Source organism: Eublepharis macularius, chromosome 10, assembly GCF_028583425.1.
Source record: "Eublepharis macularius isolate TG4126 chromosome 10, MPM_Emac_v1.0, whole genome shotgun sequence".
NCBI lineage: Eukaryota > Metazoa > Chordata > Lepidosauria > Squamata > Eublepharidae > Eublepharis > Eublepharis macularius.
In genome coordinates this window covers 91,461,082-91,480,935 of record NC_072799.1, presented here as the reverse complement: position 1 = coordinate 91,480,935, position 19,854 = coordinate 91,461,082, and the positions used below count along the sequence as shown (strand labels likewise).

The 19,854-nt window shown below is 42.5% G+C and overlaps 1 protein-coding gene across 1 annotated transcript in view; it reads right to left on the bottom strand.

Annotated features, from left to right (window-relative positions):
- GABRG1 (gamma-aminobutyric acid type A receptor subunit gamma1) overlaps window positions 1-19,854 on the bottom strand; it is an 86,678-nt gene that overhangs the window by 61,510 nt on the left and 5,314 nt on the right. The window contains exon 3 of the mRNA XM_054989662.1: window positions 6,878-7,026. Within this exon, the coding sequence (XP_054845637.1) occupies window positions 6,878-7,026 (149 nt within the window). The remainder of the gene's footprint in view (window positions 1-6,877; window positions 7,027-19,854) is intronic.

The window sequence follows — 19,854 nt, the reverse complement described above, 5'->3', positions numbered from 1 at the left end:
CAATGGAGGCATGGGAATACTTGTGGAAAACTACAATGAAGACAACGACATGTATTAATATCAAAGAGAACATTTATAAAATGATCTATCGTTGGTACATGACACCAAAGAAGATTGCGCTAGGGAATTTGAATACTTCTAATAAATGCTGGAAATGTAAGAAGCATGAGGGCTCCCTCTATCATATGTGGTGGTCGTGTGAGGTAGCCAGGCAGTACTGGGGGGGAAATAATAAGAGAAATGAGTGAAATTTTACAATTTCAAATTAATAGGAACCCAGAACTCCTGCTACTGAACTTGGGAATGGAGGGAATTCCAGCCCAACACAGGACGTTGATATTTTATATGACAGCAGCAGCTAGACTTTTGTATGCGCAAAAATGGAAAGTACAAGAAGTGCCAACTATTGAAGATTGGACTTACAAATTGCTGTATATGGCTGAAATGGACAAGATGACAAGAAAATTGAGAGATCTGGACTCAGGGCAGTTCAACACAGACTGGGAGAAGCTGAAACAATACCTGGAGAAGAAATGGGAGGTGGGAGGAAAACTGTGGCAGTTTGAGAACTACTGAAGTATTGAAGTAGAGGGGGGAGACTTTACCGGGGGGAGAAGAGATAAATGTGAATTAATAAGCAGTCAGATTAATAGATTGACATATATATAGATATATATAGGTTAACAAACAGAACATAGAGAAAATAATTAATTATAAGGACTAAATATAAGGAGCGATTAACTAACAATATTTTCTTTTTTTTCTGATAAGTTTTGTACCAAACTGAATGTCTGAAGATATAGATGGGTCAAATTGATTGACTACGTGAGGAGAGATATATAGAACTATTATAAAAAGATAGAATGAGTAATATATGTAGAGAATAAGTCAAATTGTTTGATATAAACGAATGTATGATCTATATGGTTTATGATATATAGAAATACCTGAAATTGAAAAATTGGGATAAATTGTTTATCTAAGATGGAAACAAAGGCTTACAGTTTGGGCATATAATGTTAAAAATAGTTAAGGATGTACTGCTTAGAATAATGGAGAATATATATTTGTTTTAGATAGAGGAAGCTAATAAAAGTAAGGGAAAGGGGACAAAGGGTTGGAAAGCTGTTGGAAGTCAACAAAAAGGGGGGGGGAAAGGGAGGGGGTTAGAGATGAAAAAATTGGGGAAAATTGAATGTAAATGTGGAAATAATGGATTCTAACCCAATAAAAATTTTTCAAAAAAAAAAATAGAACAAACGGGGCACTGTATTTATTTCACATAAAATGTTATTTATCAACATAGCACAAACTGAAACATGGATTAAGCATGGATTAAAAGGTAGGCCAAAAGTAAAAAGCCTTTAGAAACTGGAGGAAAGGAGCACAGGACAGGAATTCATACTGCAAACAAACAGTGATAAAAGCATAGAAATAACAAATGAGAAAACTAATCAAACACATCACTAATTGTGCAGCTAATGATTTATCACAGTTAAATATAAAACTAATTTTTCTGCTCTTGATATATTCTTAGTGAAGATATGTAGAAGCCATTGACTTTTTCAGCCCCTCCTAATCACATCCAAGACAAAGCTCAAGTTGGATTTATTAACATCTTTAGCTGATGAAATCTTAATCAATAAACCATTTTTCAGTATAAAATCAATAACTTGCCTGAACAGACAGTAATTCCAAAGTTACATATTTTATTTCGTTTGAAGCAAAACTAGAAAATAAGTTGGAATGTTCTTCGTTTGCGCTCAACATTTTAATCAGTTAATTTAGTTGCATTCAACATTTTAATCAGGTCCACCCCATATACCCTTCCCCTGGGGAATTATTTTATTTATTGATAATATTTCTGTCTCATTCTCAGCTCAGAGGCCACCAAAGCAATGTATGAGCTTCAAAAATGCAATACCCATACTACCAGTATAAAACACAACCAAACAGAAACTAGGAAGAAAAATCAATTAAAAATCCATAGCAAGTTCAGCAAGAATCCAGGAAAGAATCTTAACAGTCAGCCATCAACAGAATTTCCAATCGGCCATCAGCCAAGACTCTTAAAAACTGGAAAGTATTTTACTTGCAGGAAAAACTCTACTGGGGATGTCACTGAGCCACCTTTGGGAAGGTGCCCTACAGAGGAAGTACAGTAATGGAAGGCAATTCAGCTCTAACACACCTGGATGTTTTCAATAATGAGAGACCCCTTCACACCCCATGTGCAACTCCTCTCCCCTTGTGCACGCAGAAACACAGAACTGGAAAGGACCCCAAGGGCCACCTAGTTCAACTCCTTGCACAATGCAAGAGTTACACAGCTACCTCTGTTGGTCTATGCACTAGCCAGGTGAAATAACCTCCCAAAAGAGGTTGTTTGATGGTCTAGGCATGGAAAATAATACTTCCAGGGAGAAAATAATTGGTCATGAGACAGTACATGCATTTTATGATACTTCATTAATGCACAAGCTTAACAAGAGTTTCTTCCCACCAATCACATGGAAAAGCTTCCATAATCTACCAGTTTCCCCATTCCAGAAAGAAATCTCAAGAATACAACTTAACTGCTACAAGTCCCATGCAATACATATAGCTATGATCCTATGCACTACACAATTATGATGCCATGATCTTACCAATCACAAAGAGAGGGAGGGAGAGAGAGTAGCCCTACAGAGAATCCTCAAGTCAGCAAGTTCCTGGCTTCCTCAAGATGGTTGAAGAAGGTGCCTGCAAACCAAGTAAGGTGTACACACAAACCACACGAGGAAGGTAAGTGTGTACCTGTACACCTCCTTACTTCCTATAGGTAGACCGCTCTATTCTTATACTCTAAATTGAGGGTCCACCTTTATGGTTTTAGAATTAATGGACCAATCACAAAACTCCAAGTCTCTTTGAATCTGAATCATATGACCATAACATCATCTTTGGTTTTTCACCAACTTACTGTCTAGGAGCTCTCCGAAGGACACATTGGGACTTGGCATAAATTCTTTACATGGATATCCCCTTTTTCTCGGAAAACACATACATTCCTTGTGCCCCAAAAGTCCCATTTCATGTGCCAGGTCAAGTCAAAAAGTCCTGGTCTCCTATGAGGTCAGAGAAATAGCTGATTCAAAACTATTGCTGTACCTTGATCTAGCATAAGCTCAAAATGGCTTCCAGCAGGAGCTATTTTGGAATCTACAATATGAAAATTATTCCTAATAGCCACTATCTCAAAAGTTGCTTCTTTATGGTTTCTTAACTAAATTCACTAAACAGTGAAACAGACATTGACAGAGACCATATTTATAGGAACATGGAGGAGCCCTAGGTAATTGAGGTGTGACAGACATCTAGTAAACATGTCTGACATTCGGCTCCCCTAAACCCTACCCCACCCCTGGTTTGTCAGGAAAGCATTTGTGAAAACTAGTCTACTAGCTTTGACATCAGAAGATTTGATCCATTCAGTTTACCCATTATCAAAATGCTTCCACTGAATGAGATAGTATAATCCCCCCCCCCGTTTCCACTTAGAATCGAGGATAGAGTCCACTTCGTGGTGAGGCTGCCCATCCACCATGATTGGGGGTGGGGCCCTTTGTTCAGGGTTCCATATGTCCAGTTCTGGGGCTTTCTTCAAGAGGTTGAAATGAAAGACAGGATGTACGTTTCAGATTTTTAGGCAACTCTAGTTCCACAGTTACATCATTAATCAGTCTGCATACATGTTTTTTACTTGGCTGTTCTCCTCTGAAGTTTTTGGCGGAGACATATACTTTATCCCCTGGTTTCAGGGCTCACTGGTGGCCACGTTTACAGTCTGCATGTTTCTTATAATCCAGTTTAGCCTTTTCCAAAGTTTGCTTAATCACATCCCATTGCTTCACAATGTTGGACCACCAGGTGTGCAGATCCCCTCCTTTACTTTGGAAAGATTCAGTCAGGAAGGGCATGGTTTTGCCCTTGGGTGATTTGGAAAGGGGATGCACCAGTAGAGCAATATACAGAGTTGTTATAGCAATATTCAGCAAAAGGCAAAAAAATCAACCCAATTAGTCTGTTGGTAATTAATATAGCATCTTAAAAATTGTTTGAGCACCTGGTTAACTCTTTCTGTTTGTCCGTCTGTTTGCAGATGCTGTGAGCTACTTATTCCCTGCTCAATCCCTGTAATGTCCAAAAAATTCTTTCCAAAACTTAGTCACAAACTGTGAGTCCCGGTCTAAAATTATCTTCTTGGGGAAGGAATGTAAATGCATGACGTTTTGCATGAACAGCTTAACCAGTTTCTTGCAGCATCATTCTGATTGCAGAGAGTTTAGATTCTCTGTTGTAAGTGTTGTTAAATCATCCTGCGCTATTGATGCTTCTAGGAAACTGTTGCGCATGGAATCAGCATGGATTTACAAACTGAAAACTTTGTCTCCATATGGACTAAACAATGAAATTGAATTTTCCTGTTTCCTGTAAGTGGCGTTGTCACTTTAACTAATGTTACTATAACAAATATCTGAAATTGTTATCTGTCACTTTAAGGAGTACTGGTATGGTCAATGAGCCTTGTAATATATTTAGAATTGCAAAGCACGCCCTCCCACGGCTCTAGTCAATCGGACTGTTGCACCAACTAGGTGATCATGAAATAATAGACCATATGAGCATTGTGAGTATTTCTTTTAGTACATTTATTTTCATAAATATTTATTTATACATGGAGATCTTGTATTATGGATTCGTATTTATTCCAGTGGATGTCTATTATATTGTTATGAGCCTGTGAAGAAGTGGAGAATGAGACAGGATTCTAGAAGCTGGCAAAAGCCGTAGGCTCGGTTCTGTAGAGTTTGGACCAGTGGGACCTTCTTTTTCGAGTCCATATCACCAGACATCCTTGGTTGTCAATATATATATCCATACTTAGAAGAAACAAGAAGTGATAGCAAAATTACAAGACTGTATTATTGGATTTTTCCCCCCTCTACTTACCTGTTGAACTTCTTCCTCACCAGTTGGACCAAAATAAAGCAGGTAACATTGCAATGCGACATTATTTCGTCTTTGAAGTTATGATCTGAGCCAGAGAAACGTTCTTGGGGCTATAAGGATCAGACTTCATATCAGCATTCTGAGCCACCTACATTCAGTGGCGTTGCTCCTTGTAGAACAGAACGGGGCTTTTGCCCAGTGTAACTTCCAGCATCTCTGAGTTTGGAGCGATGTAAGATCTCAGCATTGAGAGAATGTGAATATAAGTGATTAGGTTGTTTGACCAAATATGGGGTGATCTCTTACCAGGAAATTTTATCACAGCAACAAATACAGCCTGATGGCTCATAAGTGCTAAAATAAAAGCATCAGCGCATGACTCAGACACATTATTATGAAACACAGAGCAAGGTAGGATTGGGGACAGTATTTCTGAGCGGCAGTCAAGAGATCTAATTTTCATCCGGCCGTTTTATCTGAATGTGATGTCTCTCTATGTGGGTGTCAACAACTGGTAAGTTCATTCCGTCTCATTGCCTGTACCTAAAGAGCCTAGGAAGCTAAGAATGCTTTCTAGAGTCTATTTACCATCTTTGTAAATTATTCTAATAGTCTTACTACTTGATCAATTAACTCGCAATGAAGGCTGATTGAATAACGAATACACAACCCCTTGCAAAAATCCCATCTCTTTCTTTGCAAGGAAGGGAAGGTGGATGTGAAATGATTAGTGTCCTTGGAGTACTCAGACATTTATAGCAGGCAAGGAACTTGTTGATGAGAGCCTTGGAGGCAAAGAAGAGCTGGAAAATGGAAGGATGGCTGTGGAAATGAATGGGCTAGTCGTACTGTCTGCCCCAGGCACCAAGTTTCCACCAATACACCACAGTACAACATTTGTCATGCCAGAGAGGGAGGAAAAGGCCTGTTCACTTTAAAGGGGTTGGGGGGGGGTCTGTACCACCAATCCAAAGCTTGCTTTAGGAAACACTGGATTCTATAAACTGCACAAATTATGTACATTCATTTTCTGCTTTTGCATAATTTATTCTGCATGCTTTAATCATAACGAGCACCAATCAACTAGGTACTGAAACTGTGAGCCTCACAAATAGAAATTTTTTTTCAACTGCCTCTCTACTATCTGACATTTCATCAGTAGGCATTGCCTATACACTTCAGAGCATATCTGCAGAGCCATGGAAAAGTGAAATGCAGGTGGATTTCACAGTGCTTCAACAAAGTAACAACGTGCATGTTGGACCAAGGGGATATACAACACACAGTTTGAATAATTTTTATTTCATTTGCTTTTGAAATTGTTAGCAGAAGAAATAATTTGTGCTATGTCTTGCATACACAAAAAAGATAGTGGGGACAGGGCTTTTTTTCAGCTGGAACGCAGTGGAACGGGATGCCGGCACCTCTTGAAAATGGTCACATGGCTGGTGGCCCCGCCCCCTGATCTCCAGACAGAGGGGAGTTTAGATTGCCCTCCGTGCCATGCGGCGTGGAGGGCAATCTCAACTCCCCTCTGTCTGGAGATCAGGGGGCGGGGCCACCAGCCATGTGACCATTTTTACCAAGGGCGATTTAAACTTTAAAAAACTCCCCCCTTGTTCCAGCTGACCCAAAGTGACATCATTGCATGGTCCTGGGAAAATGTGCGCACTTTGCGCATGCGCATGTGGTACCAGGGACACCACCTCCCACCAGGAGTTGCCCCCTGTGCTGGCAACCCACTGAGTTCCATCACCTCTTTTCTCAGAAAAAAAGCCCTGGTGGGGGATACAATTACTTTCATTTTGTGCAAGCATACAACCAGTTGTAAATTAAGGCTTTTGCTCGCTCAACCAAGATCTTGAGATCTTGTAGTATCGCCTACCTCCAATATCTGGCCGAAGTTTGTTGTCATAGCCTTGGAGCAAAGAGTTCAGTATACGAGTGACGTCTCCCTCATGGATCTTTGGGGACAGTACCCATGTCTTGTTGCCTGCTAGGTCTTCGTCATCCTCATCATCAGTTTTATCAGCACTAATGGTGTTAGAAGAGAAAAAGAATGAAACTAATCACCAAGTGCAGAAAAATAAGATTTTTTTAAAAAAAACCATCACTATTGCACATACCCAAAAGTGCAGAAGTCATTGTAGTTCCGTGATTTATGCTTTAAGAGAAGTGAAAAGCTGATGTCAAACATATCAGCTTTAACTACTCATTTTTTTAAGACAGTAATTTTTACCATCCCGAAAAAACACTTCACTAATCTAATCTAGAGGTCAAACAGGTTCCAAGAAAATGTGTGTGTGTGACTCCAATTTCTTATTTACGTATCATATTATTTAGAGCCAGCGCAGCATAGCAGACAAAAGACTGAGCTGTGATCCAGGATATTACCCATTCAAGCCTCCTCTGCATTATAAACTCAGATAATCATACAGTCGGAAGGGGCCTTACTGACCATCTACTCCAGCCCTCTGCTCAATGCAGGAACAGCCTAAAGCACCATCCAGTCGCACCTTGAAGACCACCAATGAGGGGGAACCCACCACATCCCTTGGCAGCTGATTCCACTGCTGAATTACTCTTAACATGAAGAAGTTTTTCCTAATGTCCAACTGGTACCATCCATCCAGTAGTTTAAACCCATTGTTTGGAGTCCTATCCTCTGCTGCCAACAGGAACAGCTCCCTTCCCTCCTGGGCCATCATGTCTTCCCTCAGGGTATCACCACACAAGACAAAATATACTTGAATTACATGGGTAATTCAAGTGTATTTTGTAATTCGAGTGTATTTGAGTGTAATTCAACTGTATTTTGTCTCGTGTGGTTTGACCCTCAGCCTCCTCTTCTCCAAACCAAACAGTCCCAGGCCCCTCAGCCTTTCCTCGTAGGGCTTGGTCTCCAGGCCCCTGATCATCCTGGTTGCTCTCCTCTGCACCCGTCTCAATTTGTCCATTTCCTCTTTGAAACAAGGCCTGCAGATCTGCACACTATACTTCAGGTGGAACCTGACCAACACAGTATATAGTGGGATAACGACAACCTGTGATTTGGATGTTACGCCTTTGTTGATACACCCCAAGATTGAATTCGCCTCTTTTGCTGCTGCATCACATTGACTGCTCATATTTAGCTTTCCATCCACCCGTATCCCGAGATCTTATTCATACACACTGCTACCCAGAAGTGTATCACCCATCCAGTACGCATGCTTTGCGTTGTTGTTCCCCGGATGGAGAACCTGGCACTTATCAATGTTAAATCACATCTTATTCAAATCCACCCACTTTTCCAGTGTATTCAGATTTTGTTGAATTCTATCCCTATCTTCAAGGGTGTCTGCTACTCCTCCCAATTTGATGTCATCTGCAAATTTAATGAGGAATCCCTTCACAACCTCATCCAGACCATTTATAAAAATATTGAAAAGCACTGAGCACGCCACTGCACACCTCCCTCCAATCAGACACGATAACATTGTCGACTACTCTTGGGGTGCAGCGATCCGGCCAGTTCCCTGTCCTTCAACCATCCTGGAGTCCAGTTCACAGTCCTCCAGTTTACCCATCAGAACATCATGAGGAACCTTGTCAAAAGCTTTGCTGAAATCCAGATAGTGGCAGCATTCCTGCAATTCAGTCAGCCTGACACCCGGTCACAGAAGGAGATGAGGTTGGTCTGACAGGACCTGATGGGGACAAATCTATGCTGACTTCCCCATATCACCATGGCGTCCATCAGATGCTTGCAGACTAACACCTCTAATCAGGGCTTTTTTTCAGCGGGAACGCGGGGGAACGGAGTTCCGGCACCTCTTGAAAATGGTCACATGGCTGGTGGCCCCGCCCCCTGATCTCCAGACAGAGGGGAGTTGAGATTGCCCTCCGCGCCGCTTGGCGGCGCGGAGGGCAATCTCAACTCCCCTCTGTCTGGAGATCAGGGGGCGGGGCCACCAGCCATGTGACCATTTTCTCCAAGGGCAACCCTCTGAGTTCCACCACCTCTTTTCCCAGAAAAAAAAGCCCTGTGCCAACAAAGTCCAGCATACTCCTGGACGGGCCGGCGGGTTTTTGGGGGGTGGGCGAGTCCAAACTGGAGTGTGCTATTTATGTTCTGCCGACTGGATCTACTGTCCCTCCTGTGGGTTGTCAGCGTTGCCCTGCAGTTGCAAGCACCCCAGGAACTTCTTCTTGTGAGGTGCTCAGGGAAGACACATCAGGGGGGAGGGGAGGGGGAGAAGGAGATGGCCAAAGATGAAGGGCTTGAGATGTGGGGATCACTTCCGCTATCTCATCTTCTTCCGCTATCCTCTCCTCCTGCCTCACCCTGAAAGGCCTGCTGGTAGTCTCAGAAAAACCAGGGAAGGCTAACCCCCCAGTTCCTCCCGCAACCTCTGGGTCCCTGGACTGTGCTCAAGGACCGGAAAACTCATGTCCCCCAAATCTTCTACGAGGGACACCTTATGCTGCTGCTCCTCCTTCTGCTGGGTCTCAACAATTGGAGGAGGGGAAGCCTCAGCAGGAGACCCCTGCCCAGTGCCAGCTCCTGCCTCAGACACCCGCGGAGGTGGTACTCCTGCAGCAGCAGCAGCAGCGAGGGCCTTGTGAACCCTCTTGCTGTCACTAGCCAAGCCAGGGGCCAGGCTGGTAGAAGATGACTGCATCTGGGCAAGCCTCGTCTATGCAGGCGTGAGGAGAGCCACAGCCCACCCACCCCCCACCCCGTCTAGACTTAGCCTTCACCTTTCCCTCAAGGCCCCTCTCCGCTTTGCTCTCACTCACTTTCTGTCCCCTTAAATTGGTACTACACCAACCTCCAAAAATTTAACAACTGATCCAAAACACCTTGCCAAAATTAAGAGGGTTTTTTTTTCTCCCTGACTAGGGCATACTCTAAAAGCTTGCTATTGGCTCTGGCTCTAACCTGGAGATGAAAAGATCTGTTTTTAAAAGGCCTTATTTAGGTATGTAGTAACTATCTAAACTAGCAAGAAACTTAATTCCTCTTCAAGACTCAAGCAACTCCCTTGGATTTGTATGGGTCAGCCTATACAAACACAACTTTTAATGTGCCTGGCCCGGCTTCAATGGCGCCAAGAGATCCAGAGCAAAGGTGGACAAGCAGCCTAGTTAAATATGTCACTATGGGCAACTTATTCATCTATTTGACTAGACCTGGACCCTTCTCAATTCTTCGACACAAGTCCATTAAAGAGAAAACTCTGTTGATCCCTATAGACTAAAAATTAATTTTTTTCTTGTCGAAGGCTTTCACGGCCGGAGATATGCAAAAGAACCTCCTCAGGATACAGTGAAGCCTCCCGCCATTAGCATTCCACACCCTGGGAAACTCTCACAGGATGACTCAGCTCAACCCCACCCCTCCTGAGTAGGTACAAATGACCTACATCTTTTCCACACTGTGACACTGAGAGATCTCTGTCTTTTGGTGCTACACCTCTGAAGATGCCAGCCACAGCTGCTGGCGAAACGTCAGGAACTACAATGCCAAGACCACGGCAATACAGCCCGGAAAACCCACAACAGCCATCAATTTTTTTCTTGTTTGTTAGCAGGACCTACAACTAGCCTACATTAAAAAGCCCAGGGCTTTTTTTCTGGGGAAAGAGGTGGTGGAACTCAGTGGTGGAACTCAGAACCGCACAATGACGTCACTTTGGGTGGAACAAGGGGGAAGTTTTTTAAAGTTTAAATCGCCCTCGGCGAAAATAGTCACATGGCCAGTGGCCCCTCCCCCTGATCTCCAGACAAAGGGGAATTTAGATTGCCCTCGGTGCAGCAGCCACTGGCCATGTGACCATTTTCAAGAGGTGCCAGAACTCCGTTCCACCATGTTCCTGCTGAAAAAAAAACCCCGAAAAAGCCTTTTGAAAAGTTCATCCTCCGGACTACCCAAAAGCTTCACACCAAAACTCAGTAAGTGGCAAAACAAAAATAATAGTAACAGTGCAGAACAAGATTCCTTTTTGTGACAAGCTATCTTCCCCCCACCTCCATCCCCATAAAAACTCAGAACCAAACTTAAAAACCACAGTAATAGCAAGCAGCAAGTACAGCCTTTGAATCAAAAGAGGAAGGCAGGCAAACCAAACCAACAACAAACGCTATTTCCCCGCACACAAAAAGAGCAAATCTCTCAAAAGCGGCACGCAATGGTGCCTCACATCACCATGCAAGGCAACAACAGGATAAAACAGACCGAGTCCCCACCCTGAGAAGAACAATCAGCAAAAATGAACAGCAACTGTATAACACTAACGTTCAAGTAATTTGGCAAAAGACAAAGCACACCCTCCCACGCACTCACACCAGCAAAAGCAGTTTTTAAAATGTCAACTTAAGACCAAACTTGCCCCTCCCCCACATCCCTCCCAGACACCAGGCTGATCCTCCCTCCCACAAAAGTCAGGAACACCCAGTGAGCCAAGCTACAAGTGACGCCTGAGTCAGGTTGGACACTTGTCAGCTTCCCTCAAGTTTTTTTTTTTTAAAAGAATTTTTATTGGATTAGAAACATATAATAACAATTATAATCACATTCTTTATTTTTTTCTAATTCTAACCCCCTCCCTTTCCCCCCCCTTTTTATTGACTTCCAACAGTTTTCCAGCCCCTTATCCACTTTCCCTCTGCTCCTTCATATTTATTTGTTTATTATAATATACTTTCAGATTCTTCTAAGCACTATTTCCACTTCCTTTCACATATAAATTGTCATATAAATTGTCATATAAATAAAATCCTCTTAATCTATCTTCTTCATTAAAACTACTAATAATATTCATTTTGATAACCTGTGTTTTATCTTACTCCTTCTATTCTCTTCAATATGGGACAAACAATTTGCCCCCCTTTATACATCAATTCCAATACTTCTATACACATACTTATTATACACACTTATTGTCATTTACTTAGGCTTCTGTTCTATATGTTGTTCTTTATCTATACATATACCATAAGTCTAACAATTAGACCTATCTTTGAATTTACGTAGGTATGTATATATTCACTCTATGTTATACGGTTATCTTTCCAAAAAATATAGATTAATTTCTATCCCAATAATTCTCATAGTATCAACGCTATTGCTACTTAATATAATACTTAAAAATCATATAAAGTTGCTTAGAATTTTTCCATTAACTCTCCACCCCCTCGGTATAGTCACTTCTCTCCTCCTGTGTACCTCAATAATTTTCAAACTGCCACAGTTCTCCTCCCACCTCCCATTTTTTCACCAGATATTGTTTCAGCTTTCCCCAGTCCGTGTTAAACTGCCCTGGATCAAGGTCTCTCAGTTTTCTTGTCATTTTGTCCATCTCCGCCATGTACAGCAATTTGTAAATCCAGTCCTCAGTAGTTGGCACTTCTTGTACTTTCCACTTCTGCGCATACAAAAGTCTGGCTGCTGCCGTCATATAGAATATCAATGTCCTATGTTGTGCTGGGATGTCTTCCATTCCCAAGTTCAGTAGCAGGAGTTCTGGGTTCTTATTAACTTGAAATTGTAAAATCTCACTCATTACTCTTATTATTTCCCCCCAGTACTGCCTAGCTACCTCGCAAGTCCACCACATGTGATACATTGATCCCTCATGTTTTTTACATTTCCAGCATTTATTAGACATATTCGAGTTCCCTAGCGCAATCTTCTTTGGCGTCAGATACCAACGGTAAATCATTTTGTAAATATTCTCTTTAATATTGGTACATGTCGTGATTTTCAATGTATGTTTCCACAAGTATTCCCACGCCTCCATTGTTATTTCTTTGTTAAAGTTTATAGCCCACTTCACCATTTGCACTTTGACTGTCTCATCTTCAGTATACCATTTTAACAACACTTTGTAGACCTTAGAAATTTCCTTTTGGTCTTCTTGTAAAATTACTTTCTCTAATTCTGAGTCTTCCATCCTTATCCCTCCCTTCGCACAGTCTGAGTAATAAAGATCTCTAACTTGTCTATATTGAAACCAGTCGTAGTTTGGAGACATCTCTTGTTGCGTTCTTATTCTTATTTTAAAGGATTCTATTTGAGTTATCTCCTTATACGTTAAACACTGTTGTTCATTATCGACCGTTCTTGGATCTATTACGTCATATGGAACCACCCAGGAGGGAATTCCTTCTTGTAGGTATTCTTTGTACTTCTTCCAAATTGTGAAGAGGCTTCTCCGAATATAGTGATGCAGGAACATAGAATCTGCTTTTACTTTATCATACCATAGGTATGCATGCCATCCAAATAATTTTTTGTATCCCTCTAAGGCCAGCAGTTTGCGATTTTTCAACGTGATCCAATCCTTCAACCATACCAGACAGATTGCATCATAATAAAGTCTCAAGTTGGGCAGTTGCATTCCCCCTCTTTCTTTTGCATCCTGTAACACTTTCATTTTCACTCGAGGCTTCCTGCCTGCCCACACAAACTCTGATATTTTCCTCTGCCATTTATCAAATTGCTTGGAGTCCCTAATGATTGGTATCGTCTGTAACAGAAACATAACTCTTGGTAACACGTTCATCTTGATTACTGCAATTCTTCCCAACCATGACAAGTTCAGCCTATTCCATTTGATCAAATCATGCTCTATTTGAGTCCATAATTTCTCATAGTTATTCTTAAATAGATCTATATTTTTTGCAGTCAATTCAATTCCCAAGTACTTCACCTTACTTGTTACCTCACAGTCTGTTATTTCCGTTAATAACTGTTGTTTTTGTTTAATCATATTCTTACATAAAATCTTTGATTTCTTTTTGTTTACATAGAAACCTGCCAAGTCTCCAAACTCTTTTATTTTTTCTATTACCTTGGGCATGTTTTCAATTGGATCTTCCACAATTAACATTATATCATCTGCAAACGCTCTGACCTTATAGGAAAAGTCTTTTATCTTTATACCACGGATTGCATTATCTTCTCTAATCTGCATCATCAAAATAGCTTCCCTCAAGTTTTGATGGGAAATGTAGGCGTCCTGGTTTTACAGCTTGGCTCTCCATTACAGCTGCAAGACCAGGACGCCTACATTTCCCATCAAAACTTGAGGGAAGCTGACAAGTGTCCAGCCTGTGTCAGGCGTCACTTGTGGCTTGGCTGTAAGGCTCTCAAACCAGGCAGAAGTCTTTCAGTAGGTGCCGGTTTCTTCCTGCAGGCAGCAGTGCAGCAGCAGTGGGCAGATAGCAAATCCACTGGTAAATCCAAAAGGCACAGCAGGTCAGGTCAGGTCAGGTCAGGTCAGGTCAGGCCAGGCCAGGCCAGGCCAGGCCAGGCCAGAGAGAACCAGCAGCAGCAGCAGCAGCACCAGTCTCAATTCAAGGCCAGACCATACAAAATGGAGGCTGCTCTGAGCAAGCCTCCTTTTTGAACTCTTGCAGGGCTATTTGAAAAAGGTTCTTTCCTTCCTCAAGAATCCCATTGGTCAGAGGAGGAGAGATCCTGCAGAGACTGGCCATCACTGCCCCCTCCCTGCCTCATTCCCTCTGCCTCTGCCTCATTCCCTCCTATCTCCTCCCCATTCCTTTGGGGAAAAAACCCAGGAAACAACCAGGAAACAGCCAAGCCACATTTCCTGAATTTATCCAGATTAACCCAGATTTATCTGGGGGGGTTCTGATCTGGGTACACAGATCAGATCCAGGATTCTCTCATTTGATCTGGGAAAGCTGGGTTTTGTTGAATTAGCACAAATCCATCTTCCAAATGCAGTTCCTGGATACAGATCATACACCGCTAATATCATCTGCATTAAAGTATTCTCAGTGTTCTCACTCACACTTCCAGGAAAGCCTGTTAATGGATTCATAAGCTTGAGTCCAAAACATTGGATAACTCACACATTCAAGGAGACTTTAGATGTTTATTTTAAACATCAACCCTCTCATGCCCATTCCATACGAGAAACTGCTTTTGAAGCTGCAGGGATTCTACCATATCAAGCAAACATCAAACATTGTTTGATCTCTTTGGATCTCTTTGGATCCTGGCCATAATTATATTGTCCAAAAATCTGGATGGTTAGCCAGTGTATTATTTGTCTGCAAACACATTACAGCTGGACTCTTCATAGTTCCATTAAATTATTATCTGATATACTTATTGAGATGGAAGAAGACAGAGCCACAGGAGGAAAAATTGCATGTCCATTTATTACTTACCATTCAATTGTATTAGGTATAAATTGCTGCTTTTCACACATTTGTGGGGGTGGGGGAGCCCATCAACGGATTGAATGCCTCTGCCAATTCATTCAGAGGATCACCTCAAGGGTCAAAGAATGCCTAGAAGTAATTTTCTGTCCATTTGAATCAAATGAGTGTGGACTTTAAATATTCCTCCAGTGCTAAAGTTTGCATTCTCCATTATTTATCCTTGCAACATTTCAAGCAATAGCTAGCGGCTTCAAGTCAAACAAAGTGAATCAAAATTGAAAGTGGTAACCATGGCAGTTACGTGCATATCTTGAAAGACAGACGACAGTATGTGTAGAACCTTATAGCATGCAAGCAGGTCATTTTAAAGCTATATTAAGACCAGCTATTTCTGGGCAGCAGAGAAAATAATACCTAAATTATCATTTATGGAGTCAGTGGGTGCTAATACAGTTAGCATTTTTGGGGTACGGAGAGCCATAGTTGCATGTGTTTGTATATGCATAGACTCTTGTTCCAGCCTTCAAAGAAAAATGCCTACATTACAAGGGCAGCAGAAATCCTGACCTGGATAGCCCAGGACAGCCTGCTCTTGTCAGATGTCAGAAGCTAAGCAGGGTCAGCCTTGGCTAGTAATTGGATGGGAGACATCCAACCCCACCAGGGGTTGCCATAAGCCAACTGTGACTTGTAGGCAGGATTTCATTCATTTTGCAAGGGCAGCAGAGCATGCCCACCCAGTTCTGCTTGGCCCCCACCTCCACCCCTTCATTTGTTTTCTGAAGGAGGCTACCATGTTTCCCCAATGGTTCTCACCCATGCTGCTCCCTGATACCCCATGAGCCCTGTTCTCTAACACATGCAGATATAAGCAATTGGGGGGAACAGGCGGCTCAGTCCTCTGGCCCTTTGTTCACCAGAAGCTGTACAGCCTACTTCTGTGCTTCTTGTATACGTAGAGGCTTTCTTCACTGCTCTTTGGTAACTGAGTGCTAGGCCAGCAGCCACTCCACGTACTTACATTTCTGCATATATAAGGCAGTTCTTACATTTCCATCCCCCTTGTTTGTCATGAAGTAGGCATAATTTTAAGGCCTACTTGGGGGGCAGTGATGACCGTGGGAAAAAATCACTTGTCTGCCATCATTGCTTCTGACCAGTGTTGGCAAATAGAACTCTTCCCAGCTGGGAGGCCTTGAACTTTGCAAAAAAAAAATGCAGTTGACATTGGAATGTACCTTGTTTGAAATTACTGGGGGGGGGGTTGTTTGTTCAAAGCAGTTTAAAACTAGCAATAATGCAAGCAATTCTTACCCCTGTCTGAGGGCAGCCTTCATCACTCATGTTCAATTAAGATGCCCCAGCTCATCATGGGACTTTTCTTTTAGGAGCAGCTAAGTTACGTCGTATGTGCTAATTTTGTGCTTGTGCAGTTGGCTGCATTTTTCCTTCACCTCCTCTTCACTTGTTCTCCATATTCAAAAATCTCCCCTTCTTTTGCAGTTCCATTATTTCACAAAGGTTTGGAACTCCACCTCTAAGAAGCCTTTTGTCAATTTCATTTTGTTCTTGGCCATGAAGCTATGCTCCCATTCAAACTTACAAAGGGTGAGATTTTCTGGTATCAAAAATGAAACTGACAAAGATTTTCATACACTAACAGGTTGCAGCAGCTTGTTTCCCCCCTTTGCAGCCTTCCCAAGCAACTGGAGAAGGGGGGTGGGAGGCAGCATTACTTTTTGTGTGTGTCTGCATGAGGGTTGCTTGCTTGCCATATGCCCATATGCTTGCCATATGCCAGGTCTGGCCGCTGCCTTGGTATTACTGGCTTGATAGATTGAATGCTGAGATTCTCTGGTTTGATATTGGCTCTGTTGGGCTTCTTGCTCATCTTCTCTCTTTTATCTCTTACTTTTGCATTGGTTTTGGTAGAATACTCTGATTTGACATTGTTCTGGTGGGATTCTCTGGTTTGGTGCTGGTTCTGCCCTGGGTTCTGCCTCGGATCATGGAGTAACACTGGTTTTGTTGAACTTGTAATAGTGTCCCTTGCTTCAGTTTGGTTCTGGTGGGATTATCTGGTTTGATGCTGGTTCTGTTTGGCTTTGTTGGTTCTGTTGGCATTGGAGGGGGGCCTTTGGATCATTACCGCTGTCGTGTGAGGCTTCCTGAGCACTGGAGAAAGCCTTGAATTTTTTTCCCCTACAGGAAACATAGGGAATAATGGAGCCAAATATATTTGGAATTCCGAATAAAACCAGAATCCAAACACTATCAGTATGTTGGATCAGAATATTAGGAATATTGAAGTTTGAAATAATTGATTGAAGGCCGGCCCGAAGAAGCCGCGAGAGCCCACAGACATGGCAACCTCCATGCCCCATACCCTTCCACCGCCTTGCAGGCTACAACGCAGATGCCTAGGTAAGTCTACCGGGGGGGGGGGCGTAGTTTTCACTAACTGCTTTTTATCTGAATCCAGGGGCTAACTGAGCCTTTAATTTACTGGAAAATCCTGCTGGGCTGCTGCCCTGGAGAGCCACTGGCAGTTTGGAGGGAACTCGATTGAACCCAGTACCAGTGGCAAGTACTGCAGTGTTCACTTGGCTTGGTTGAGTCCTAGGCCATTTAATATGCCCATCTGCTCCTGCTGATATTCATTGTGCAAGTTTCTGTGTCATCGTGAACATACATTCTTGATATCCAACTGTTTTGAATATTGCCACAGGTATTTGAAGTAATTAAATCTTTCAAAATTAACAGTGCAAAGTCTAGAGTTCTCTACTTACAATTCTCCTCGGAGAAGCACACAGCAGTTGCGGTCTTGAGCTCCTAGCTGCAAAACTCAGCGCTTTCCCTCTAAGATATCTTCGTCATGGTTTGCTGTCAGGTGATGACAGAGGCACTTATTCTGCCAGGAACCCATTTTAGATGAAGTTTAGTAGTAAAAGTTGGACTTCTAAATGGCTTTAATTAAATTAAATTAAATTAAATTAATTACATTTATATTCCGCCCTCCCCCTGCTTTCGCAGGCTCAGGGCGGATAACAAATACAAATACTCCCACACTGTGCACAGCTTTTCTCCATGTGCAGCAAATTAGATGTGATGCAAAGCATTACACACTAAGAACATCGCAGCAAAAAGAAACTCTGTGGGGTTGGACCCAGCAAACAACATGTCTTCTCACAACAGACCTCTGTGGCGCCACCACAAAGGCATTGTCAAGGACACAAGTGGCAGAGTATCTGCTCTGCATGTGTAAGGTTCAAATTAAATCCCTGACATCCATCAGTTAAAAAGGGTCATGGGGTATATATGTGAAGGGGAGTAGTTGTGAATTTCCTGCACTGTGCAGGGGGTGGACTAGATGACCTTGGAGGTCCCTTCCAAGCCGAGGATTCTACAATCAACCTGAGACCCTGGAGAGGTGTTGCCAGTCAGAGCATACAGGATTGACTTCAGTAGACCAACGGTCAGGATAAGGTATCTTCATTTGTTCATGTGGGAGACCCTGTGGGTAAAAGACTACCATAAAGAGAGTGGAGAAGGGGGGGCACCCTCAGGCAGAAGTAAATAATTTCCTTTCTTCACTGCAGCCCCCTCCACAGGCTCAGTGGCTCTTTGTTCACAGGGGATCCCTCAACCCCTGGCTAATGCCTGGGGAGGGGGGGGGTCACAAAGGACTACTACATGAAGGGGAAAGAGAAGAAGGTAATTTGAGTAGGCACTTCTCAGATTCCAACACATGTTCTTTTAAATTTTAATTTATTAGTACAGATTGGTTTTGAAACTAGACATTATCACTGTTACCAATACCATTGGGTATTCTCTTTTGTGAGCTGCCTTGAGCCCTTCAAGGGAAAGGCAGGATAAATACGCAATACAAAGTTGCCTGTAAAAACAACCCCTTGTCTCTTTTTCATCTCCTCCCTGAAATCACTCAGAGATCCCCAAGGCTAGGTGTGATATTGTCATGCTCCACTATGGTTGTTTTCACATGTCTTACTGGCCGCACAAAATCGCGCAAAACTCCTGGAATGATGGTGTCTCCCTGGCATGATTTCTTGTGGCGATTAATGCCACAAGCTGGAGTCATAACGGGAAATCACGCCAGGAAGACGCCATCGTTCCGGGAGTTTTGTGCAGCCGTTAAGACATGTGAAAACGGCCCATCTTTCATTGGCTTCACTGTGGCAGAGTGTAGAATCTCACAATGTGATCATCTGATGCCACTAGTCAGGTAGCATTAGACATTTCAGGAGAGACTTGCAAAACAAGACATGGGGGTGCCTTTTTTGCCCACAGAGTGTTACCCATAATATCTAGATCCAGCTAATCCTTTTATGCAAACAGAAAAACAAGTTTTGGGAACATATGCATGTGATGGTCACTTTTTCCGGGAGTGGGGTGGAGGGTGGCCTAATTATGCTTATTTGTGTCATAACTAATTGGAAAAAGTTCCATGACTAATAAAATCCCAAGCACAAAGCGACTAAGAGCTGAAGTTGTCTTTTCACTATCCAGTAGCAAGCTCATCTTTAGACTTGAAAGTCATAGGACTTAAGCAGGGTAACTGATCAACTAAATATTTAACTTTTCAAAAATATTTGTCAGGTTATACAATGAACTGCACAAAACAGAAGAATGATATTGCAATAGCATCCACTTCATGTGTACGGG